The sequence below is a fragment of the Eretmochelys imbricata genome, chromosome 7, assembly GCF_965152235.1.
Source record: "Eretmochelys imbricata isolate rEreImb1 chromosome 7, rEreImb1.hap1, whole genome shotgun sequence".
NCBI classification, from domain to species: Eukaryota; Metazoa; Chordata; order Testudines; family Cheloniidae; genus Eretmochelys; species Eretmochelys imbricata.
In genome coordinates, this window is record NC_135578.1 from 18,167,626 (window position 1) to 18,195,279 (window position 27,654).

General features: G+C 38.4%; 1 protein-coding gene across 5 annotated transcripts in view; it reads right to left on the reverse strand.

The window, feature by feature from the left end:
- Positions 1–1,081: 1,081 nt before the first annotated feature.
- RAD18 (RAD18 E3 ubiquitin protein ligase) overlaps positions 1,082–27,654 on the reverse strand; it is a 130,231-nt gene continuing 103,658 nt past the window's right edge. For 2 of the 5 annotated variants that reach the window (XM_077822455.1, XM_077822453.1), the window contains exon 13: positions 1,082–4,016. In XM_077822455.1, coding sequence (XP_077678581.1) covers positions 3,917–4,016 — 100 coding nt within the window. In that variant the 3' untranslated portion in view covers positions 1,082–3,916. Of the gene's footprint in view, positions 4,017–19,405; positions 19,520–21,699; positions 21,807–27,654 lie in introns of those variants that run through there. The other 3 variants (XR_013346690.1, XM_077822454.1, XM_077822456.1) reach the window with 3 other exon arrangements.

The window sequence follows — 27,654 nt, forward strand, 5'->3', positions numbered from 1 at the left end:
TCTTTTTGTAGTCTTGGTAGGAACGTCTCTGTGGATTAGTATGTTGTTCAGAGGTATGTTGGAAATATTCCTTGAGTCGGAGACGTTGAAAATAGGATTCTAGGTCACCACAGAACTGTATCATGTTTGTGGGGTTGGAGGGGCAGAAGGAGAGGCCCCGAGACAGGACAGATTCTTGTGCTGGGTGAAGAGTATAGTTGGATAGATTAACAATATTGCTGGGTGGGTTAAGGAAACCACTGTTGTGGCCCTTGTGGCATGTAGTAATTTAGATAGTTTAGTGTCCTTTTTCTTTTGTAGAGAAGCAAAGTATGTGTTGTAAATGGCTTGTCTAGTTTTTGTAAAGTCCAGCCACGAGGAAGTTTGTGTGGAAGGTTGGTAAGCACGGACTTTACCATTTTTGTTCCCTAAATCATAGCATCTACATATACTTCAGTTTCAATTAGGACTAGAATGTGATCTTACTTTGGAAATAGGATTCAGTAATAATGGATACCCTCTATTCTGTTGCTGCTTTGGGGAGACAAGATGGGCGAGGAAAAATTTTGGAGCAACTTCTGTTAGTGAAAGATAAAAGCTTTCAAGCAACACAGAGCTCTTCCTCAGGTCTTGGTTGGTCCAATAAAAGATATTACATCACCTACCTTGTCTTTCTAATATCCTGGAACCAACATGGCTACAAAGCTACTGCAAACATTGCTACTTTGGTCAGGTCTATAACGAAAATATCTATTAGGGCATGGCAGCAAATAAGCTGAGGCCAAGGAGCTAACTTTGTTCCGTGACTACAGATTCTTGTCTTTATTTACTGCTCAGTCTAATTCTTTCATGATTTCCTAAAAGAATTTAAGAACCACCTCTCAATGCCCCATGTGGCTACTTCATGTCTGTCTTTGCCAGTGTTTTCTCCAGTAAAAAGTCAATAATAATTAAATTAGTGGTGGTCACCAAAATTGGTGCAAACATATAAAAAGGGTAAATCCAAAATGTTAAATGACTAGAGACGTGACAGATGTAGGCAAGGAAGGGAAATGAAGTACCCATAAAGTCTTACAATGGGGAAAGAAGAAATAAATGGGTCTCACAGCAGAAGCATTTGTAGTTTTATTAGAAAGACATTAGCAGACAGTATCACAAAATAAAAAAATTAAAACTATCAGCAATGAAAACAAATTCAAAAACATAAAAACACTAACCAGCAGATTTCTTCTTTTAATTATTTCATGTCTATCTATCTTACTGTATTGCTTGCAATGACATCACTCTAGTTTAATGATTTCTAATTTTCCATCATGTATGGAAAGACATAGGGTCATTTTGATGCTCAGGGAACACAGTGTACTGAGAGAATAGATCTCTGGAACAGAACCTTCAATCATTCACATGATTTTCCTAGAATATCCTGAACTTTGCCATGTATTTAACTTTCACAAAATATTATGTCTTAAACATTTCACTGTTTCAGGGCGACTGCTTCCAAAACTGGCTGCAGAGTATACAGAAATAACCTCGTGTACTAGTGATATCTGGAGCACACACCATGAACAGGAAATCTAACAGATCCAATTCCACCAAGATACAGTGGTTTTTATAAAGGAAGTTTTTTGGTTTACATCCTCATGTGTTCAACTTTGCAAATGCATAGCTTTAAAAACAAGTTGACAATTTATAATCTTAAACAATTGCCTTTTGTACCAACATTAACAAACTAAAGATACTCACTACTTTAAAAGAGCTATAATACTCTTTGACATTTCATCAGATTCAGAGCCTCCTGTTAGCACAACTAGTGGCAGATTAACAAGCAATGCAAAGGCCCAGATGTTGTTACTCCTCAAATTTTATTCACACTTGTCTCTGTGAATTAAATTCCATGTATGTGCTAGTGTTGGTTACACTTTCCGTGATGCAGTTGTCCATGCCTAGCAGTGAGTAAAATCATATTGATTTTTTTTTTAAAAGTACCTTATTAACCCCCACATGTTGTAAAAATGGGGCTATAAAAAAAAAACCCAAGGACCATGTCTGCAAACCCACTGAGGACATCCTCAGCCGGTGTAAACTGTCATAGCTCCATTTAAGTCAAGAGATGTTGACCTACATACAAGTTTTATCTTTCTCTATATAATTGTATGGATTTTACATCCTGCTTCTGTAAATTGACATGAACCAAAATACAATGACCTAATAAGTGGAGTTAGTAGCTACCTTCTCCCAAAGTGATTGCTTTAATTGAAAAATGTAACATCCAATCTCTTATCTGTGCTACGACAGTTTGCACTAACTGCAAATATGCCCATTGGACCAGGTTTATTGTTTAATACCATGGGTTGAATGGGAATACCCGATAGTAAGCAATATGCCCAGTAGAAGCATGTGTGTAATCTCAGACCTCAAAACTGTATTTTAAAATATAAATTCACAGAACTCTCCACCTTAACTAGTTTTTGGATTTTGTGTGTCATACAAAACACAAAGACAAGTCATGACCAGTGCAGACTTTGCTTTCTAAGACTAAATTTGATTATTTTTAAATTCACAGAGGATGTGTTTTCTCTGTGTTCATCCTATTTAAAGGAATAAGGCCCTTTAATTTTCTTGTATTCCTTTAAACTAGGAAAACTCCTAACTTTATTAAAAATAAGAGTATATACATTTTAATATTAATTTCACAGCTAGAATAATTAAAGTCTGAGAACCATAGAATCTCCAATTTTAACTTAACGGTTAAATTGAAATAATGAAAGATTACTAAGGAATAAGAATAACCTTACAAATATACATTCTCACACAGCATATTGCTTTGGGACTGAAATGGTTTGAAATATGAAATATTTATACCACCTGCAAAATCAAATTATTTCAAAGCAACCAAATATACTAATCCCCCTGCTGTATCATCGGCCTTATGATTTCAAAAAGGCAAGGATTTTGGTTAATGCCAATGCAAATAGATCCCAAGTGCCACATACATTTAAGATAAAATGCTGACAATACAAAAGGTCACTGGATTTATATTATTCTTCAGTATGGTTTGTTTCCTGGTGGCATGTTGAACATTGTACAGTAATTCCTAAGAAATGTAGACATTTTAAATGCAGGCTTCTGTTTATCTATTTATGCAATGGTTAAGGGACAGATTCTGATTCCTTTATTCACACTGGTCCCAACTGTGAGCTGGCCTATGTATCCCCTACCACCCCATACAGAGGAGTCACCATCAGGCAGCTACATCCTCTCTCCTACACCAGTAGATAGGGAGTCAATCTTGTGTCTCTGCCTCCCACAGTGCACCAGCCAGCCAACTGAGCCAGCACAGTGGAAGTAAGCAGTGCAAGAAAATGAACGAGCAAAGCCTGCTTCCCCACTTTCAGAAAGGGGAAAGTAGGGATTCAACTGGGACTGCATTACAATTTGGTCTGTGCTCTACTCTTGACGCAGTGTAACAACACGCTGTCCTTTGTAAGGTGCTAGTCTTGTCCATTAAGCAACAACTTACTCCACAACTAGTCACACTGATCTCAAGAGGGCTATTAGTGGAGTAAACTGCTCTTCAGTGTGAAAAAAGCTGTCAAAATTGGGTCCTAAATGATAAAAACCATTTTTCCCACAATACACTACATCTGCCATGCTAAAAATATGGGCAGAAGAGTTAAATGTTTATAGAAAGATACTGATACTGTATGTCCATTCTTAAAGTGAAATGGCCTCTGGTATTGTAAGCAAACACATCTAATGCAAAGAACAAAGTAAATCCATTATTTCAAGGCCGTTTAAATGATATGAATACACAGAATTTCAGTGCTTTAAATTCTTAAGTGCTCCAAATCTGCTGGGAACAAATAAGGAGTCTGTATGGAAATGTCGTACAGCATCCAGTTGACTGCATAGGCTTAGAGGTAAGGTGACCGTATTGCTAGTTTTTCCGCCGCTTACTCCTGGGAAGTACTTGACCACTTTCTGGTGTTTTGGGGCGACGTGATTTCCGTTTGCTAACTTTCACATCTGGAAAGCTGCTGTGAAAAAAAATAGAAAAGAAAATGTGTTTTGTAATCTGTTCTAAATGTAATTAAAAACTGAATATTTCTACTAAGAATTATAAGCACCCGGTGCACACCCTTCCTCTATATTCTTTGGGAGGATAAAACACAATATTGCTTTAACTTATTTGGTCTGCTTCATAGCCATCAGTTCGTGAAAATAAGGTGGAAAATGGAGCTCTTGGTATCAGGTTCCTCTCTACAAATAATATCAACCCAAAAGAACAGTTGTCAGTACAGAATGTCTCTTCCGCACCTAAGGGGGCAAATCCCAACCAGCCAGAGATTATGAACATTTATTGTCATGGAGTAAGGAGAACACCATACACTGTTAAAATGTGGAGTGGTTGCTCTTCAAAAAACATTTCAGTGAATTGACTTCTTCAGACTTCAGTGCAGTAAGCCACTCCTCAGGATGCCATCATCATGTTTCAAGCAAAGTATCAATTCTCTTAGGTACACAGACACTCAACATAAAAGTGACAGGCCTGATCATACAGAATTAATAAAAAGACTAAGCTGTTTAAACCTTCAAATAATACTTTCCTGGGTCTCTAAAATTGTTCTCTAATTAGTAGCACATGGTTCTTTCTTTACTGCTCATAACTTTCATTAAAATAGACATAAACTTTGGAATCACAGCCACCAAATGTGGTAAACCCATGAGTCTGAAGTCTGAGAGAATTTGAATGTGACTTTATTATAACATTTCCTATGAGGGCCCAACACTTTCAAAATAAAATTGCTACTTTTTAGGAAAATGATAATCACATAGCTCACTAGGGCTCTGACTCAAAAAAGGTACTAAAGTATATAAGAACCCCACTGAAGTCAGTGGGCCAGTTCCTAAACTAGTGCAAATGGGCATAGCCAATTTTCAGCAGCTGAGGATCTGGCCCAATGGTAACATATAACTGCTTAAAGTTAAGCACTTATTTAAATGCCTTATTGGATTGGATTCAGTACCTTGCAGAAGCAAGACTTTAAATTTGTGAATCACTTAGCTTTTTTACCTCAGTTTTCCTATCAGTAAAATGGGAATATTTACTTCATAGGAATGTTGCAAAGATTGATCAGTTCTATTTTAGGTATTTCTAAGGCTCGTATCTCCATAGTACCTTGTTTACATGGGGAAATTAGTGTGCAGTAAGCTAAAGTGTGAATTAAAAACACACTAGCTACTTCGCACTAACTCCCCATGTAAACACTCCTATTGCACTTTAGGGGTGTCCTTGAGTGGTTTAGCCTAGTACATTTCCAAAGTGCATTAAGCTAATACGCACAAAGGCACTCAGTATGTATTAAGAGTGTCCACACAGGGAGTTAGTGGGGAGTAGTTGGTGCACACCAGCACTTGCAGACTTTTTCCTTGTGTAGACAAGCCCTAAATGCTGTTGTCCTTACTTGAGTTACACTTTGCAGGGGAAAAAAAAAACTTAAGCTTTGGAGGTTTGATAGGCAAAAGAAATCTTTTCCTTGTGAAAAAGGGGCTCCATTATTCTTATTCCAATACTGTAAACTTCCTAGCTGATAAAACGACCGTGTGTGCATGTGTGTTTAAACTGGTAACGAAAGGCCAATCTACTCAGTTCCTCCCAGGCATCCACACCCACCAGTGTGTATTCCGGCAGAGTCATGGAGTTGGAACACCTATACTAAATCTTGTTGCTTCCTGTTGATGTTCATTTTCCTCCCTCTAATCCTATTCCTGGTTCATTTTCTCACTGGTGGTATAGTCAGTTAAACCAACAAAAATGTGGTTGCTGCCCTGGGTATGCTAGAGGGAGAAGGCTACACAGAGAGAAAGTGAGTGGCTGCTGTCGTGAGAAAGTGTCCTCCACACTTTTGGGGGTGACTAGACAGTTTCTCCACCACCTGACCACCTCTCTTTCACCCTCCCTCCCACCCCCCCAAAATACCCCATCTTGATAAAAGAATGGGTGCACAGCAAGGGGAATATTTTATATTCTGCCTTTTATTAAATATTTTTTTACAAAAATACATGGATTTGATTTTACAATAAATAACTTCTCATGTGCCATGTTTTGATGGTAGCTGCATCATTTTGGGGCTCTAACCACAGTAAATGTTAAATTCCCTTATTTTAACTCCCATTTAACTCCCCACCCCTGAAAAAGATCTCTAGCCTGTTAGCATCAGTAAAAATTTCCTATGGCTCACAAATAAAGAAAAAGGTTATGGAACCAAGACTAAAGCACGATATTCATCTTTAACCTGCAGTACAAAGGAATTTTGTTAACGATAGAACAAGATATTTATGAAGAGTTTACAAAAGGAAAATTTCACTGAAGCAGGATGTCAGCTATGGAGATATGTTTTAGAAAAGTTATTTAAAACTATAAACTGAACTCTGTTTTCTAGGTCAGTTAGCTGACATCCTTGCCTCACAAGGCTCTGCTGCAGCTGAAATTAAATGTTTATTGCTTATTGAAAACACAACCATCAGGCACTTTCTTGGTGTTACAAAGTATTGGAAGAGTAATACAGTTGCTCCCTTCAGTGTTTCTGAACAAAAAGAATAAAATTCTCTTCATTTTTATTTTCAAAGATAACCCTCCAGTATCACGGCTAACGTTGACAAAGCAGTATAAGTAAGTTATTGAAAGAAGTCTACTTAAAATGGAACTCTTCCTGGCAATAAAGAGCTTGAGAGAAGTTACAAGTGATATTTGCCATAGCTCCCTATTAAAAAAGGAACTTGTGGGGAGTTTTCTTGAGACAGTCCCCATTTGCCAGAGGATCTTCACACTTAGTACCAATGAATTTTCCATCAACAACTCAAAGAAATAGGGGGGTTTTCCTTATTCGCAGAGTTAATTAAAACTGAGCAGAGTGTTGCAGTAGTAGGTGCATTTAAATTAGGCAGCTAAATTGCATCTCTCAGACTAGCAGCTTGGAATCCCATGTAGTGATGACATGAGTGACATAATGTTCACCAGTCCATAGCTATTACAGTACCAGAATTCTCCACAAAAATACATTCTGTTTTTTACCATTTGCCAAAATTTGTCCAGGAAAAATCATCTGGCTAAACTGGGAATTTGCAAGAAAGTAAAAATGGAAAAATCTGAAGTGCCAAAATTACTGCCTCCAACAACTGGAGCAACTCGTATTTCAGACCCTAGTCCTGCATTGAAATGAGAGCGGAAGGGCCCCAGCACCTGCATGAAGCCCCTGCAAAGTCACTGACTGTGTCCCTGAACATCAGGGTCAACACTGGAATGCTCCTTTGGTGGTTTGTGTGATCCTAAGAGCTCCTGAATGCCCACAGGCAATGTAACTGGACCTGATCCTCAGATGACCTAAACAAGCTGGTGAGCATCCCAATCTCTGAGTTCCCTTGAAGCATTCCCCTGCAGAGTCCAGCCTTTAGCCATTGGACAATCTCAGAAACATTCATAACAGATCTAGGTTGCTGCAGCTTTTTTATAAGTTTGCCAAATACCAAAACGTCATTTTTCAAACATCAGCAACAGAGCTATTTTCAAAGTATTCATAACACAAAACAGGCTGGAGTGGTTTCCTTTGGTATCTATTTACCGGATTCTTGCAGATTAACCTGTTTCAGTCAAAGTTCTCTGGGCACGTGACATGCATGCAAAGGAAAGGGATATAAACCTTCATGCTTTAGAGCATTAGTCAACCTCTAATTACATGGACCCTGGATGGTATTCAGAGCACTTGCTGGTGCTCAAATGGTGCTGGTTTCACGACCTTTTTTCCAGATACTAAATTATATTACATACATTAAATACTTTCTTAATGTTACTTTTCCTATAAACAATTGCCATAGTTGCCACAGGATGTTATTTGATTGTAAACGAGAGGTGGTGATTTATGCAGACATGATGGATAGAGGAGATTTTCCAGGAAACACTTTCTATTCGGAGGTGATCTGCACCATAGAAAAGTTAGGGAACAATTGTCCTTCCAATGCAGGATTGTTTCCTGAAGTACATTTATTAGTACTTTGCTGGGTCCAGATTGAAGTGTCATTTCCTAAGCTCAAGCAGATGGATCACACCGGTGTGAAGTATTTTCTGATATTTACCTCACTATTTCTATCAAAACCCTGCTCTTGTACTACCCAAAGTAATCTCTCTCCATCCATAAAATTTATACCTTTGATGTTTTTGTAGACCATTACTTGGTCTTCAATTAGTCACTGCTTAGCCAGGCAATTATCGTGGCAAATTAACTTAATTAATACTTCCTCTAGTCCATTGATAATTTTTGTTGCTCCCTTCTGATAATCCTCTGATTTCTTAACATCTCTCTAGTAATGAGGACTCCAGAAATCAATTTAATATTCCAGATCATACCAGAACAGATTAGACACTGATTATTGCCTCCCTAATCCATTACACGTCTCTGCCAAGCAGTATGGCAGCACAGGTGGCCAAAATAATTTTGCTGTTCAGTATACATACTCTTGTCTAATATGCTCTTCACTATCACACCCAAGTCTCTTTCAATTTTACTTGTTTCGAGCTTCCTCCCACTTAATCTGAAATGCATACACAGTATTATTAGTTTTCATTTTCTAAGAAGCTAACTTTGTTATTTTCCGCTCTCTAGGACTCCTTATACACTGTTGCCCAAGAAAGAACTCAGTGTTCCAAAATATGGCCCTCAAAACTGTAACAGAAGCCATTCCATGACGCAGCAGCCACACATGTAGTCATCCATTTGCTGAAATGTATAAACAGTTAGGAGGAAGGGGATACACCATGAAAAGTGCAAATATAGCTGTTTTTAGGGATATGGGATAAGCACTAGACTGGGCAGGAAGCAGAGTCATTGGTTTAAGGGAGCACAGTATGTCAGCAAGAAGCAGAAACAGCCCTAGGACAATTATAGGCCAAGTGCATCAATCTGTAATGAATTTGCATTCCACAAATTTGGAGACACTGGCTACCTGAGGATTACATAAATTCAAAACATACAACTCTCTGCTCTCATACCAGCTTCATTTTGTTCTGTTTAATAAAAACTTGAGCTTAATTATCTATTTAAATCTGAAGGCTATTATAAATTATTCCCCACCAAATATCCCTTCATCTTAGTGCATAAAGTAAAACCCTAATCCCTCTCTATTTTTTTATCTCTTCCAAAAAATACATTGGAAAACAATTTATGTTTACTTGGGTTTCAAGAAGTTTTAGAAATACCAATTTTATTTCTATAGGAATGAATATTTCATATAACCCTCCCTCTATCCCCGTATATTTAAGCCAATTTAAAATAGATTTTTCTAAAGTCATCCAAAAAGTATTGCTATACTACTTAAAAATAAATTGTTCATTAAAAAATCCCACACTTAAAAATTGACTTAATATTGCTTTTGTTCTCAGAAGCAGTATACAATTAATTTATATTTACTTTGCAGAAATACCTTAAGAGTATTTTGACAAAATGTTCGTAGAATATTAAGCCACAATATAAAGGTTCACTATCAGATCAAGTTTTGTTCAAAATGTAGAGTTTATAAAAGAAAAATATTATTTAAAAAAAAGTTTACAAAACCAGAGCCCCATACAAGCCTCTTTTATTGAAACTGTAATTTCATTTTAAAAGCAAACATCCCTTACAATATTTACAACCCAAATATAGCAGAATTTAATTTATCCGTGAGAACCAGTGAAATTCCCTAGAAACAAAAATTAAACCCACTAAGTTTATTTTCTTTGTTTAAAGAAATGTTAAAGAAAACAGCAAAAATAGTGAAAAGTTAGATTATTAAAATTTAAAGACCTAAAAAAATTAAGCCTGGTTGTGCTGTTCATTTACTTTTTTCTTCGTTTTTGAAGTGTTATTAATCACATAGTTAAGGAGGTTTACATTTTAAAGTTTTAACTGTACTGTACTTTTAAAATGAACCTTTATTCTGGAAACTATGTGGTGATCATTACACATGACAGGCAATCAATTGGCACAGTAATGAAAAGCTGATGTAAACACTCAAAGTCCAAACCAAAGTACTTACTTCAGTATATAAAAAGAAAGCAACAGCATGAGGCCTCGATGCAGGAAGTGCACTTAAGCATATGTTTAACTTTACACATACGATCAGCTTTCACAGAAGCAAGCCAAGCCCACGCTTAACATGCACAGGCAGGTGACTTTCTGAATAAGTAACACTGAAACTTTATAATTATTACTGAACAGAACAGATGTGTGTTACACAAACTTTTTTTTCATCCAATAGAGATTAAGGGCCCCCTCGGCAAACCTTCATTCACATGGTCTTTGTCTTTACTGGGGCTGTTCACTTGAGTTAGGATTTGCAGGATCAGGACCAAAATGTGGGGCTCTTGTGTCACAGAAGCTTATTTAGAAACAGGCTTGTAGTTAGATTACAATCACACAAAGACAGTGGCATCGATCAGATCCCTAGTGGATTTTTGTTCATATCAAAAAAACACCATCCCATGGAAAGATGCTGTACTAGAACTGTTGAGACTGTTACAAGTCAGTTACTGAGATGTATACGCATAGCTGCCTTGGAATCTGCAACACCACTCACATGCTGAACACTTAAGTTCAGTCACTGCAAAACATCGATACATCATTAAACATTCATTATATTCATGAAACCTTTCAAAAATCAAATTACTTAAGAACCAAGTATTCAGGAGTAATGTTTTAAGTCAGTCAGGACACTAGACTTTGAAAACACTATTTGAGGTTTTGTGATCCCACAATACCAAATACCCAGTTCAAGGTGACAAATATCTCACTGATTTGTAAACAATGCAAATACACTGAAAATAAAAGGTCACTAATCCAGATGTCCTGCCTGGCGCAACTCCCATTGAAAATCCCCCTCTTGACCACTCACCAGACCACTGAGGGAATCTAGCCATTGGATCCTGTGAGTTTTAAGACTCTGAACTGGGCACTGTTGCTGTCTTAGGGGCTCTGCACATGCTCTCAGGGTGCAGTTCCACCTGGCACTGCCTAAGAGTTCCATACACAAGGCCCTCTGTCCAGCCCCTAGAACTAGTGCTGACTCAGCCAGACTTCCCACATAGCTTAAACACACCCTCTCCCAGAACTCGAGCACAAAGTATGAGCCTTCTGATTTCTCTCTCGAAGGGGGCACATGGTAGCTGTAACATATGAAATGCACAGACACTGCACAGAATTCTCTCTCTTTAAGAGATACACAGATCAATACAAAAAAACTTTACATGTATTTATTTCCCTTTCTCAGTTTCCTCATCATTCCAGAGCGCTCTTTGGGTTGGGGTCAGAGTCACCTGGAGCCATCCAAGCCATCCATTCTGCAGTACATGGCCTGTGTTCTGAAACATGGAACCTTCTCCCTCAGCTGTCACGGACCTTGGCTGGAATGTGCCCTTCCTCCCTTTCCTGCCAAGAACCTCCCATCTCTCTCAACCCTGTGAATTCATTTTAAAGGCTAGCATCACTACCTTGATGCCTTTATTCCACTGCTGGTAACTTTCCACTCTCAAAGCCCCCAGCACTTGTTGAAGGAAGTTGGAAAAAAATAGTTTCTCCACTCAGGCAACCTCTTCAGCATGCCTATTGTCCAGTCATTAAATTCTAATGAACATTGTCACTGGTCTGGCAGAGACATGATACAGCCCCCTGCCAGCCCATGGCGGATACCACATTTACACAGACATTCAATGACAGAACCATCTTCTCGGTCACAACTTTATAGTATCAACCTGAATTTATAAATTGTATAGATAGATCACCCAAATCATCACACTGCTTCATTGCTAGAGCTGAAATTGGATAATCTGCCAGTAATATAGAATTCATTAGGTCAGAACATTTATAGTATGCATGCCACAAAATGTGAAACACTAGATTGATGAGCTTTACAACATCTGAGAAATAGAAAACTCAATATAAACTGTTTACCGTATCTATTACACGGTACATAGTAATGTTCATGCTGTCTTTAAAGTGAAAGTACATGTTGCAGAAACCCCAAAATCTCATCGTGTGATGGCTTTTTATAAAAAAGTATTTTTCTATATTGTTCCTATATTAGAAGTGCTACTAGATTTCCAAACTCTTTACCGCCTATTAAATGGACAAGATGGAAACAGCAGATGTCTTTAAACTGTGCTTGTGAAGAAATCCATTTATATTCACTTTGAACAAAAAAAGTAGGAGAAACACAGACTGAGCTCTTGTAGCATTTCACTGTTATCAGACAGCATTCGGAGACAAAGTTTCAGCATCTAATAAATCTCTTAAAATCAAATTATTTTAATTCTGAATGTCAATATCAGTTTGACAAGGTACAACGTCTGCAAAATTCAATTAACTTAATGATTCATGCTAAATTCTTATCCGAGGGGTTACTGTAGGTGGCACAGTAGGTTAATGCACAAGCCTCTAACCCTCTGTCACCGTAGGTTCAAAGAGTTTAGATATAGGAACAATTTCAACAAGTTTGGAAGGGCTCAGGGCACAATTATACTCAGAGACCAGCACACAAATGACAGTTTTTGTGAGATTACAGGCCCCAATTCAGAACAGCATCCCTATTCAGGACAGGACTGACACACACATGTGCATTTGAAGTCAATGGGAGCTAAGCACATCCTTCAGTGCTTTCCTGATGCAAGGCCAAACTTAGGAGTGATGTAAAGTCCTGCTCCTGCAAAGACTTAAGCATATCCTAACTTTACGTACTGTGAGTAGTCCCATTAAAAATCAATGAAGATATTCACAGTATGTAAAGTTACACACATGCATAAGTATTTGTAGGATCAGAGCCTAAATCAGTAATGGAGTGCACTGATTAAAAAAGAGTTTACAAGGTAAAATGTTGATATATACCTGTCCCCCACTTTCACGAATACTAAATTTTATCCTTTAAAAAAAGTTAAATCATATTCAAGGTCACAGAGTAAAAACAGATTTAAACACAGATAACAGATCCTTTTTTTGTCAAGCTGGCATTGATTTGATAATGGTACTTTATTATAACAATTCCATTATTATAATTAAATATAAAACTAGTGATATCTTCACTTCTAATAAGCCCATCACTGATTGACTTAGCTCATAAAGACCGCTTGCAATGGATCTGCATGGCTTTATTTAAAAATATCTTGTTACATTAGTCAAAACAAAGGTTTGACCATAAAGATATAGAAATAAACGTAAGGTTGTTATTAATTTTACAACTATTCATCGGAGGTGTTTTATTATTAGCACTTTGTATAAAGCATTCCACAAACCACAGCTACATTTTTTTATTTAAAGAAACAGTCGCTGTGTGAAAGTGAACCATAAGGGTGCTGAGCAAGTTTGTAGAAGTTGTTCATTCTAAGCATACATTTTCATTGCACTAGGCTTTCCATTGGTGATATGCATGCCAAGGCTTTTAATAATGACAGGTTTCACAGTAACAGCTGTGTTAGTCTGTATCCGCAGAAAGAAAAGCAGTACAACCGATGAAGTGAGCTGTAGCTCACGAAAGCTTATGCTCAAATACATTTGTTAGTCTCTAAGGTGCCACAAGTCCTCCTTTTCTTTTTAAGGCTTTTAATAGTTATTCTAAGTACATCAAATTGTTCCATCACTGCCAGCTTTAGAAGATACAGTTACTTACCCTATCCTACCCTTACCCTGCAGTTCTTTGAGATGTATTGTCCACACAGATACCACTCTTGGTGCCCATGTGCCCCACACATACAAGATCAAATTATTTTCAAAAGCAGTGTCCATTGGGGCTATTCACACATTCTCTGTGCCTCTCACACATTCTCTTTGCCTGTAGTGGGGGATATAAGGGATAGGGCATCCTCCACCCATGCTCAGTTCCTTTGCCAATAAAAATCCCAGGTATAAGATTCTGATGAGCATGTACGGAGGACAGGACGTGGAATCTGTGTGGACAACATATCTTGAAGAACTACTATTAGTGTTGGATAAGTAACTGTATTTCCTTCTTTGACTGATTGTCCACACAGATTGTATTTTGTGATCAGCAAGTAGCCCTCTGAAAGCCAGGAGGCAAGTGAGTGAAGGTCTACTTGAAGAGTGATCATAGGAGCGCCCCCTGAAGTCTATATCCTACCTCGAGGCTTGCACCAAGGAATAACGGAAAATAAATGTGTGGACAGAACTCCATGTTGCCGCTCTGTATATTTCAGAAATGGGGACATCTGCAAAGCAGGCTGTAGAAGCACAGGTAGAGTGATCCCTAACTGCACTGGTGGGTCTTTATTGGCTAGAGTAACACAGTCTGAGATCCACCTGGATTGTCTCTGTGATGATACTGATTGACCACTAACCCTCTCAGCAAATGCCACGAAGACTGAGCATGCATGTAGTTTGGTTCTGTCCAAAGAAAAAATATAAATAAAAATAAATAAAGCCCAGACATCATCGAGCATATGAAGTCTCTCTTCACCTGGGGACGAATGATGTTTCAGAAAGAAATCTGGATTGTGAGTGCATTGATTGATATGAAATTTGGATACCAACATAGGCTGATATTTGGCATTAGATCTATGGGTGACTGTGTCCTTGTGAAAAAACATGTATAGCAGATCCTCCTTGAGATCTTGCATCTCCCCTATCCTTCTAGCCAAGATGACAAGCAACAAAGAGAATACTTGGCCGTTGGGTGAAAAGGGGGGCCCTATCAAGGAATAATGCATACTGAAAATTGAACTTCGAAGTCTCAATACAGCAACTCCTACACAAGTGGACCCCAGAGCGAAATACTGTAGCTTTCAGAATCAGAGCATTTTCTCCACAAAATGGAGTGCAGTTCCAGTGACAAGTTCACTTTCTAGTAAAGCAAAAAGGTGTTCACCATACTGCTACAGTAGTCTCCAGGGATTAGATTTTCAAAGATAATTTAAGGGCCTAGTGGGATTTTCAAAAGCACGTAAACAGGTTATAGGCTTAACTCTAATTGATTTCAATGAGACATGGGTGCCTAATCTGCTTATAGACGCTTCTGAAAATCTCTTCAAGCAGCTGTCTGTATCTTCAGACTCTTAAATATGTTTGGAAATCTGGCCCCAAGACCCTATTCAACAAACTGAGGAAGTTCCAGTTTCATAACCTGGGCCCCTAGGAAGTATTTCCATATACAATGTATGAAAGAAATTGAAAACCACAGACGAACCCATAGGAGATGAGTGAATAAACAAAGTCTTATCTGACATTCTGAACATTTAAAATTAAAGGGATACTGTTTCAGTGTGAAATTTTTTTTTAACCTACTGCAGTTACAAGGAACAGGGAAGATAATTACAGCTAAAAGAAGTTAGAGAAAAGAATACTTTAATGTTTTCAGTTTGTTCATTTGACAGCACTGTACATTTGTCTTGACTAGGATTTAAAGATGCATAACTAGAAAGTGTTGGCTAACACACATGCACTGACTAACACATCCTAAAAGTGTAGTGTAGACAACACTGTGTAATGCTGCCAACTCTAAGTGCTTAAAAATCATGAGTCAGGCTCCAAGAAACAATGAGAATTAAAAAACGTGTATCAATTTGGTTATCTTTTTGTCTTCTAGTTTAACCTTTTTTAACATTTCTGCTTACAATCAGGAACCGTTTTCGTATGTGAGATCAAAAAAAATATACACTCTTCCTACGCTTTAAATTAAGAACTACATCTGCCAGTAAAGCTATGGAAGTTTAAATTTCTACAGACTAGTATGCATCTGATTCAGAGTTCCATTAATAGCGGATCAGATTTGGGAAAGAATTATGGGTTTTATGATAAAAGCATGAAATTTGCCAGTCTTAGGGCATGACCTAGAAGATTTTCATGTATGGGTCAATCACCAATTCATGCCATACTAGCTGTGGCAGACATTTTAAAATCTGAATGCATTTTCCTAATGTTTTTCTGATAGATTTTGTTTATGATATGAAAACATCCCAGTGGGTTTTCATTTTTGTACATTTATATTCATATGGTCTCTGGTATCCTAAAAACTAAAGCAATGAATTGCAAAGGCTTGAAATTATATGAAAATATTAATTAACATGTTCTGTATCATGTCACCAGGGAGTATTTACTGAAATACTATATAGAAAAATACCATAGTAAGTTTGTAGGTTTCTACTCATGAACAAAGTTACATTTTTCTTTGATAATAACATTTCAGATTGATATATGCATAACAGGATATTGCTGTGTCTCAAAAAGATTGAAAAGGCAGCTTATGTAAACACACAGCCTAAAATGCGTTAAGAAACAAAAAAGTCTTTCACGGTCTTCAATATACTGAAATATTGGCGTCCCCAACATTTTTTAGGGAGAGCCGCAATTTGGTCTTGGAGATCTCCCTTGTAGGAGGTCAGCTAAACAAAGGGAGATTATTTCCCATTATTATTATTTCACTTGATAGGCTCTGTTAATGGCTTGGCTTTGTCCTCCAATCTCTGTTACAAATGTGGTGTACTGCTGCTGCCCGATCTTCTTAACCTCCCTAACAGACAATCACAGCAGGTTCTCAAATGCCTTTGGTGTCCAGTTTAAGTCAACACACTCTTCTCAGAAAGGGTTACCCATGTCTTCTGACCTCAACAAATATTTTGACATGTCGTGCAAAAGAAGCCAGAACACCTTTCATCTGCACAGGTTGCTTGGTGTTAGACCCATTTCAGGTGGTTCCTTTCTCTGGTGTGGCTTCAAATTCTATCAATCTGACCACCTCTGGTCACTCTATCATCCAGTGCCAAAGGACCTCTGGACTCTGCGTGAGACCAACAGCTCCACCATCCCCTTTGATTATGGCCTCATGAGCTTGGTTAAGTGTGATTACAGAGAAAACATGCTGTATCTTGTGAATAGTGAAGTTCCCCTTTAGAAACTCTCTAGCTGTGTCTGGATGCATGTGTGAAGGCTTACCATATCTAGGAGGTGAACAGGAATCCAACAAGCATAATTAGTATGAGCCAGCACAAAGAACCAGGATGACATCTTTCCAATGCATTCAATGTAGACAGCAAAGTTTGCCTGGTGGACTGACAGCACATAGGTCTATACAAGAAGTTCCAGGTGAAGTGTGGGATGACAGAAGTGGAACACTGGACTTTCTAGTTTTTGCTTGTCACACAATTTATCATACCCCATGGAAACCTCATCTTCCCTGAGAGCTTGGGTATACTGGGTATATGCATTTTGGAGGAAGATGTATAGATTGCTGGCAGTTACTTTGAGAGTATGCCTAGCACATGTAACTTGAGACACTTTCAAGGAGGAGTCAACCATTCCTGGGGAGGCCACTTTGGCTAAAAGTTAGATGGACAGAAGCCCTTGTTCAGGCCAATCTCCATTCTGCTTTAGACTTGCCATTTCCAGATGTATACCACCCAGCATAATGACAAATTTGTCCTCCGCATACCCAGCAAGCTAGGTTCCCTTTATGTTTGATTATGGTGAAAAGGGGCTGATAGACAGTGATCACTGACACTTGGCATGACTTTAGGTGGTGTGCAGAATTCCTTATAACACCCATGGTGTGACATATCATTGCCGCAGACTTGGAGTCATTTAGAAAGAGTGAAAGAAGCACCGTGATTTCTGGGGATTAAGTCTGGCACTGGTGGTCTGCTGGCATGATAAGCTACTTAAGAAACATCTTGATCTCTGTTGAAGGTATTCAGACTTGCTGCCTGCCTTACTTGTTCAAGTCACCAGCATTCTTCTTGCAGGGCTTGTGTAACCAGCTGGTAATCATTCTTGATATCAATATTTGCAGCAGGGATAGAACCATTGGTTTTCTTCAGGATCAATGAAGTCTTCTTCATTGATGCTGCAGTCTCACAATCTTGGGTGAGAATTCCATAGACAACTCCCCTGTCTTGAGTACTGGGATCCTGAAAAAGTGACATCTCAGTTCCATGGAAGGAATCTGTCGCTGTGGTTGAGCTAGGATTATTCTCTATGTTGTCTATGGACTTAGTAGTGAACAGCCCACCATGAAGCTTTAGAGGACCGACTACATTCTCATCCTTGAACTGTTGTCATGCACTGTTTGCTATGCTGGTAGAGATGGCCAGCACTGTCATAGAAGATGGACAATCCAAGTTTAAAGATAGTATCTATTAGCTCACTTTTTCATGTCCATGCATGAAGTGTCAAAACCAATGTAGATTAGTAAAAGTGTTTCCTCGAGCTCTGCTGTGGTACAAACTTTCTGTTCCTTCATGGAGAGGGATGATGATGTACTGCAACTCAAAAGTAAGGGTAGCAGGATAAATGGAAACTTGTTCTGACTGAGTTTTAATGTTTGGACCATCCAATGTCATGGGCATCAGTGCCAATATTGACTTAGGCACAGATTTTGCTTGGCATCCTGGATCAAATGATCCAGTAAACTCGGTTTTCATTTGAAACATGTGACTTCATATAATTTTTGCTGTTTGGGACAGGTGAAGTGCTGCTTCGTCACAGTCTTCCTCACATACTTTTTGGAAGGTCCAAAATTCTGATTGAAGGCAAGGAACATATGTCCTTCTCTGTGTGCTTGGAGATCTGGAATGCATGAAAGGATACAGGATTTTAATTCAGTGCTGTGAATGTGCCCAGCCAGTGTCATCCCCAACTGTTCTAGCCTAGCAGTAGAAAGCCTTTTGAGGTCTTCTAGTTTAAAGGCTGGAGCCACGTCTTCATTCAGTCTTGTCTCTTCAACGTATACTATCAGTTCAGCAAAAGCAATCCCACTGGACATCATCTGTGTTGCTTTGTTCAGTTTTCCTCTCCTGGACTTCGTTGTAGGGAAACACCAAACATCTTGCATGATCATGATACTCTGCCTCTTGTGCCACGATTAGTTTTGCAAATAAGTGCTGATTTTGCACCTGGCATGCACACCTGCAGACTCCATTATCAATGTCAAGCTTCATGGAGGTCTTTTGATGGTATGTGCAATTCACAAATAAAGCACACTTCTTTTCTGGAGGCTCTTCGTGTCAGTCACTTAAATGTGTGCATTTCCTCTGCAGTTTATCAGGGCGATCCATAGCTTTCTCAGATTTTTTTTTTCCCTTCGGCCCTTTTAAGTTTGGTCCTGTTAAACATAATGTCGCAAGATTTGTGCCACTGTCCACTGTTCTTGTTCAACATTTTTTCAATACCATCACCATCATTTAATCTATGTATTTCAGTGGATATGGCAAATGCATTCAGTTTATGAACACATCTGAAATTTTCTGCTAGAGTCTGATAGATCCAATCTGCTCTCTTTTTGATTCTGCTGGATTAATCAACTCTGCACTTTTGTCTTCCCGATAAAACACACGCTGCTCCAATCAGTAGGTGAAAGGGATGTCTCCGTTGACGGCCCTGGCTCTCAAACAAGCTTGAATCTTTCTGACATGATTGAAGTACTATTAATAGCCAATAGTCATCTAACATCTTTCACTATTGTGTACAGTTAATATTACCCAAATCACCAAACATCTTTCACACAACAAAAGTAGCATCTGAAAGAAAAAAAGAGAAATGTGACTAAATTGTGCCACGACCACAATGACAATCAAAATATGTCCTTACACCAATGTTAAGGTCAGGCTGAAGCAAAACCAAGAACATATCCCTTGTATGTTCAACTGTAAAATGTTATTTGCCAATTATGACAAAATTATTAAAAGTGCTGCCATAGCCACATGGGATGAGTTGGCGATGGCCCCATATCTGAAAATCTTTATTAGGTCATGCACTAAGACTGTGGCAAATTTCATTCTTTTACCATAAAACCCACAATTCCACCTTTTTTGGTATAATAGGCATGGAATGTTACAGATGGTCTTTAGCAATACAGAACATTCACTGAAAGAAGGCATGGGTTCAGGTATTTCTAATCCATCTGGTGAATAAGAGGTGGAGATTGTAGGATAAAAATGACTGCTGAAATATCTGAAGCAGTTAGTCTGAGAAATACTATATGTTTGTGGAACCCAGACAGTCATTAAGTAAATGTATTAATCTGAAACAATTATTCAGTTGTTATGACTACAGATCAAATGATTCTCTGAAACGAACCCAGTTAATCAACAGCATTTATGTGAAGTGGGACAAAATCCTATAGATTATCCTATCATTAACAAAGATGTATTTTAAACTCAGTATGTTCTTTGTTTTAAGAAAAAAGGAGAGGATATATTTTGATAAATGTAACAACAAAAGTGCAGATTTGCCTATAATTGTCCTAAAATCTGAAGCAGAGTTATTTTTAAATGGTGGGGAAGAAAAATCTCTCTCTCCACCAGACTTTGGAAGAGAGACGGATTAATCTGAAACAAAGACTAGAATGTACTCTTTGAGACACTGTTTTTCAAGGAAGAGTTCTATAGGAATTCAGGTGACGTTCATAAATTTTTCAGAGTAATTATGCATTGTATTCAGACAGATTTTCAGAAGTGCTCACCACCTACAATTAAGGCCAGACTTTCAAAAGATGGTCCGCATTCTGTAATTTCCTCTGAGAACGACAGGAACTACCACATACTGAGTACTTTTTGAATGCATACGTGAGAACTGCTGGTCACTGAGATATTTTGGAGAAAAAAAATCAAACCTATAACATCAATTACTTCTATAGTTTCTACTGAACTAGTCCTTTTACAATAGGCATTTTATTATTCAGCCCCTATTCCCATAGAGTGCTCTGCATGAGCAAACCCCTCAGCCTCTGATTTGATCCACAGAAATCAATGGGGCTTCTTGTGGGCCAAGTAGCCAACCTATTTGGAAACACCTTGTATAATCGGGGTCCAAGACTTCAATTACTGTAGATTATTATTTTAAAATAGACTCAAGTACACGAATACATTCATTTTAATTACGATAATGTGTTTGTTCACTTAAAAAGAAAAGGAGGACTTGTGGCACCTTAGAGACTAACCAATGTATTTGAGCATAAGCTTTCGTGAGCTACAGCTCACTTCATCGGATGCATAAAGCTGTAACTCATGAAAGCTTATGCTCAAATAAATTGGTTAGTCTCTAAGGTGCCACAAGTCCTCCTTTTCTTTTTGCGAATACAGACTAACACGGCTGCAACTCTGAAACCTTTGTTTACTTAGGCGCACTGAACTGTAGATAAACTGGCACTCCATTGAAGTCCAATCCAAAACAAGTACACTTGCCCCTCTGCTAACAAATGAAGATTTTAATTTTTTTAGAGAAGGAGATGAGGGAAAGAATCTGTATATTTAAAAAAAAACATTTACTTGATTGATTACTTAATGGAAGAAGGGGAAGAAAAACAGAAAAAAAAAACACAAAAAACCCCCAGAAACAAAACAAAACAAAAAAAACCAACAACCCAAACCCATAATCCCAGAGTACATAGCTGCTCATCTCCATTTCAGGAGAAGTGAAGTCTAGGTAAGCTAATAAAGGTTACTAACAGAATCAAGTAAAATGAATGGTCATTTAGCCATGAAATAATAGTTTCATCAATATAGCAAAATACACTTAACTGGTGCACCCTGATGGCATCTAAAATTGCCAATTAAGCTATGATCTCATTAAGCAAATGTCTACTGAAACCTAGCATGCTTTGCAGTGATGCCAGACTACACATGAATTTACATGTACCCATCACTTTAATTGATTAAAGACAAAGTAAGCTAAAATGAATATAATGAATTTAACTTACAAGATTGTAGGTTAGTTAAGACGACAGTCCGAAAAACTCATTTGGATACCAGAATGGAACAACAAGCAACGAGCAGTCACTTTGGGGGATTTTTATGGAACAAGAGCCTTTAAGGAACCAAAAAGCAATTAGCAGCTGTAAAATACAATAAAAACCTTGAAGAAGAGTATATTAAAATAGACTCTAAGTAAATAAAAGTGCTAGTAAGCCATTGTGAAGCACCAAATAAATACAACTGGAAAAATATCAGATCCTAGGCAGGGACCCAATTTAGATGGCCATGAAAATCATCTATCAATTAAATGTATTCTATTACAAGGGTAATAAAAGTCACCCTGGTTTAAATCTCATCAGTGCTGATCAAAATCTGTTGTATATTTACCAAAATACAGATATACTCAGAATGCTGATTATGTAAAATTGGCTCCTTACTCTACAGATCTTCCCTGTATGTCACAGTCATATCTGCTTAATCACCAAGGCTATTCGTTAGACAATGAGTTTACATCCCAATCCCAAACTCCCTTTATCTCATCTGAGCAAATGTGGGTATAGAAAGGTGAAGCTGGATTCTCCATTTTGTTTCATAACTGCCTCCAACAAAATTTGACAGGTATGTTCTAACTGCAGGACCTTTACTCTTGGAGAAGAGGACAGGTTGATTTTCAGATCCTATGTCAAGCTGACAGTGCAGAGTTAAAAAAAAACCACTTTTTTTTTTTTTTTTTTTTAACTTGTACACTTAGCAAATAGGATCTGCAAATCATCTACAATAAATAAAGAAGCCCTGGTCATGTTTTTATAGTTACTGTAATAGAAAGAGAGCCTAAAATGTACGCCCGTGTATCAACAGGCTGGCATGAGGCCTCAGCTAAAGCACTGAGCCGGCTTTGCTGATATAAAGCAACGTTAGCAAAAGTCAGGCTGTGAGGAAACATCACAAGCTCACAGAACCTGGCAAGAGCAGGGCTGACCATGCAGAAACACACACTCCAAAGAAGGGCTGGTCACAAAATACTCGTGAAAACACAGCCCAATATCAAGGATGGTACAAAGCACTCCGCAAGGAGAACGGGAACACACTGACCCCTCCTAAAAGATAAGGTCAGGATGACAGTATGTAATAGAGATGTTTTAATCAAACCAAGATGTACAAGGTGATGGGTGATACCTAGCCATGTCAGGGGGCAGTAACTAACTATGCCAGAGGGGCACTACTAACTTGTTTATATCTGGATATAAAGATGTATCTCAAAGGGAGCATCTTTGTCTAGCCTAGGGAGGAACAGAAAATCCCATCATTCACTAAGATGGTCCATTGTTATGGGCATACATATATTAGTGGTCTGGTAGAGTCTGCGAAACACTAGTACCGTCCTTTGTCAACAATAAAGCTGGCTGGGTGCCTTCATCCCTTAAAGGATCTTGTGGTCATTGGGTGGTTCGCTCAAGGTTTGCCAGGCCAGCTGTCTGTGCAGGATTGGGGCAGCACACCGATGAAACACGTGCACACAGCCAAACATTACATCAACATCTTACCACAGTCACCTTTAAGAATAAAACATTTCCTGGCGAACTGTATAGGTTATGTATTGGGAAGTAGAGATTTTCATTTGTCTGAAGCTATTCCAGGTTGCATCTGATTATACCTGGTACAAAATGTACATGGTATACAGTGTGCAAAATGAAGTTGTGTTCTAATGTCAGTTTTCAGTGCCATCATCCCAAAACTACTGCAACTGCCATGCAAGTTGGCTGAATGAAAACAAGCACTGAATGGGCATGCAAATTGAATTACTCTGTCACCCTTAGAAGTGGCCCCACTGTGCTGAAGCACAGTGGAAGGTGAGGTCTGGGGTAGTTTGCATTTCCAGTGGTCACGGCATACCAGTTCTGTGGATAAAGATACACTTTCAGACTGCATGGCTGTCCACCTGGTACCCTTCACATCCCATTCAGGGGCTCCACCTCCTCCTGGGAGGTCAAACAGACTGGTACCTTCCACCAGCACCAAATTTCACTTTGTTCTCAAAATTAAAAAGGAGAATAAGCGATGGAGGAATTTCCTATATCAGCAATATGTTTATAACAAAATTTACCTCTGCTCCCCCCCTCAAAGGATACAATAGAAGTATACACAGATTTTTTCTGAAGCTTCATTAATATTGCAATGGAAAAACTACAACAGCATATCCGGGTTTCATTCAGAGTTCTAGTGAAACTGAATGGGGCGTTGGGCAGGACAGGATCCACCACTGCTAGGTGAGCTTGCTCTCTAACATCCACCCAAACCCCACAGACCTGCCCCTCCACACTGGGCCACGAGACACATATGTTTGCCTATGCCAGGACCCAGTGATGGGCATGACAAACCATCTAGAACCTTGCCAGGACCCATCATTTGAGAAACACTGCCTTAAATGATGTCTGAAGATATCGGAAGGATTCAGATTCATGTCTTGAGCCTATATCTTGTGTATAGATGAACCCATCATAAAGTTATCACCATGAAGATTTCCAGTAGAATCTACAGAGTTCAGTACTGAGCACCTGCTATGTTACCTCAATTTAATTAGATTTGGGTGATCTGCATGTACATTCCAATTAACTTTGTTTGCAAGCCTCCTCAGCATATCTGAAAAGATAGCAGCTTGATTTGTTACTTCTCCAGAGGATGAGGGAAGCAATAAAAAACAAAAGAAACTTTCTGAAAGCAAAGATTGTGCTTAAATACATTTCAGGAATGAGCCCAAGATTTAGGTAAAAAAAGTGGCCAAAAGGCCAGTAAAAAGGAGTAAGATGTTACTAAGCTGCCCATTTCCACACTTTTCATTAATAACTATTAAGTGCAATAAATAAAAAATAATATTTGGATTTACTGCTTCAATATTAACTTTTAACTGGTGTGTGTCAATGTAGACTGATTAGTGCAAATAAAAGGGGATTCCAGAAGATTAAATGTAACATCTCTATGGTGCTCATTAAAAGCTTTATGAGAGTAGGCAATTTATTAACTACATCATATGAATACTAAATTATCCTTTATTAGCTCTACCGCTTAAATTAATATGTACAAAACATCATCCTGTTGCAATCAATAAAACCGTCAATACAGCTTTCATTTTCAAACTGTTGTGTCTGAACAAAGGTAATGCACTGGAGAAGTTGGTAAGATCAGACCAACTTTAAGCTACTAGAAAATAAAAGGTCTAGAATTCAATTAAAATCCAAAAACTACAGTCTCAATTATGCTCTTTCTTGATCTGCCTCAGGCAAGGAATAACCAGATTAGATACCTGTTAACAGAAGTGTATAGATTGCTATCTGGTTTCTGATTTTCTTTCAGAGGACCCTATTTGTTTTGAAATTTGTAACATACCTGTCACCCTCATACTAGGTGTACTATCAAACACTAAAAACCAAACTGTCGCCATCAAATGATCAAAAGAAAGACGCTTTTCTGCCACTGCCACTCTCCACCTTTTACCCTCAGATACCCTCAAATTCTCTTGTAGCCACTAACCCTGAAAAGAAAAAGAAAAGTTACAAGGCATCGGCATCATACCCTAAAGGCTGACATACTGTGCTGTGGTATATCATGCCGAAGTCAAGGACTCCCCATTGAAAGCACTCTGTCATCTGGCTTCAGGAGTTCAACAAAAGGATCCTAGCTGACTGTTCCAACTCTGAGTGGAGACTGAAAGGAGTGTGTAGCAAAAAGTGATCTGTGGAGAAGTATCCAAAGCTGATTTCCCATTCATAGAAATACATTCCCCTGCACCACCACCACCCTAGGCAAATTAAATTACTGAGCTATCCTTTTGCTACTCAACACAGAGCAGCTAGTTGACCTATTCTCCACACAAGTTTTAGCATGTCTGCATTGTAATCCATTCAGACCCAAGGGAAACCTTAATTCGCAATAGAATAAAAATCATTAGGGTGGAAAACATAAAAAACACATTAAGTAAAAAGTTAGAGGAGTGTTAAATGTTCTGAATCAGACTTGACAGAACGAATGGTCATTTAGCTGAGGAATAATCATTTCCCTATTAAGGTTAAAAAAATCGTCCTGCTTTAAAGACCATAACAATGAACAATGTTAGCTGTCCCTTACAACATAAAATTGCCTAGGTAGTAATATTTACTAGCCTCTTCATCACAGAAAGGAAATGTGGTTTTAGAGTAATAAGTATTTTTAAAAGGTGGTGTTCAAAAGGGGACTCTCAAGTTAAAGTTTTGTGTTTTTTTGGATAAAAACATATTTCTTGTACCTACGTTACCAACAAGCAAGGTAGATAAGGTTCCTAATCAGTTGTACTCTGTAGGTTCTCATGCTCTAGCACAATACTGTAATGCTGGATTTGCAAATACTAAGTGGGTAAACATTGCTATTTGGATACATATTTAAGAATCTTTCCTCCCATCATAAAACCTGAATTTTGATCATAGAAATGTAGGATTGGAAGGGAACTTGAGAGGTCATCCAGTGTGGTCACCTGCACTGAGGCAGGACTAAGTATTATCTAGACCACCTCTGGTGGGTGTTTGTCTAACCTGTTCTCAAAAATCTCCAGTGATGGAGATTCCACAGCCTCCCTAGGTAATTTGTTCCACTGCTTAACTACCCTTACAGTTAGGAAGTTTTTTCCTAATGTGTAACAACCTATATCTCCCTTGCTGCAATTTAAACCAATTACTTCTTATCCTCAGTGATTAAGGAAAACATTTTATCACCCTCCTCTTTATAACAACCTTTTACGTGCATTACTGTGCCGCCCACCCCTCCCGTCTTCTTTTCTCCAGACTAAACAAAAGGTTTTTTCAGTCTTTCCTTGTAGGTCAACGTTTTCTAGACTTTTAATCATTTTTGTTGCTCTTCTCTGGACATTCTCCAATTTATCCACATCCTTCCCAAGGTCTGGTGATCAGAACTGGACAAAATACTCCAGTTGAGGCCTTATCAGTGATGAGCAGAGTGGAAGAATTACATCTCATGACATGCTTACAACACTCCTGCTAATGACTCCCAAAATTATGTTCACTTTTTTTGCAATGGTATTACATTAGTTTGTGTTCTAGTATAACCTCCAATCCTGTAGTACTCCTACTTAGGTAGTCATTTACCACTTTGTATTTGTGCAATTGTTTATTTCTTCCTAAGTATAGTTCTTTGCATTTATTAAATTTCATCCAACTTATTTCAGACCATTTCTTCAGTTTGTTCTGATCATTTTCAGTTCTAGTTCTGCCTTCCAAAGTGTTTGCAACCCCTCCTAGCTTGGTATCATCCACAATCTTTATGAGTGTCCTCTCTATGCCATTATCCAAATCTTCTATGAAGATACTAAATAGAACTGGATCCAGAACAGATCCCTGCTCAATATGCCTTTCCACCTTCACTATGAACCACTCCTGTAAACTACTCTACGTAAGCTTTTCCCAGTTGTGCACCCACCTCACAGTCAGCTTGTCCAGGCTACATTTATCTAGTTTGCTCTTGTGAGACAGTATCAAAAGCCTTAGGGCTTATCTACACTGGCACTTTACATTGCTAACTTCATAGGTGCCAGGGTGGACAGTGCACCAGCGCCAGTAGCCGTGCTCCCAGTGCTGGCAGCTATGCCCCTCATGGAGGTGGGTTTTTAGAGCGTTGGGAGGGCTCTCTTCCAGCGCTATGCCACGACTACACAAGCCACGTTAAAGCGTTGCCGCGGCAGTGCTTTAATGTTCCCAGTGAAGACGTGCCCCTAGTAAAGTTGAGATATATCACACCAACTGCTTATCCCCTATCCACAAGGCTTGTTACCCTGTCAAAGAAGGATATTAGGTTGGTCTGACATGATTTGTTCTTGACAAATCCATGTTGACTGTTACTTATCGCCTTATTTTCTTCTAGGTACTTACAAATTGATTGGTTATTTGGTCCAGTATCTTTCCAGGTACCAAAGATAA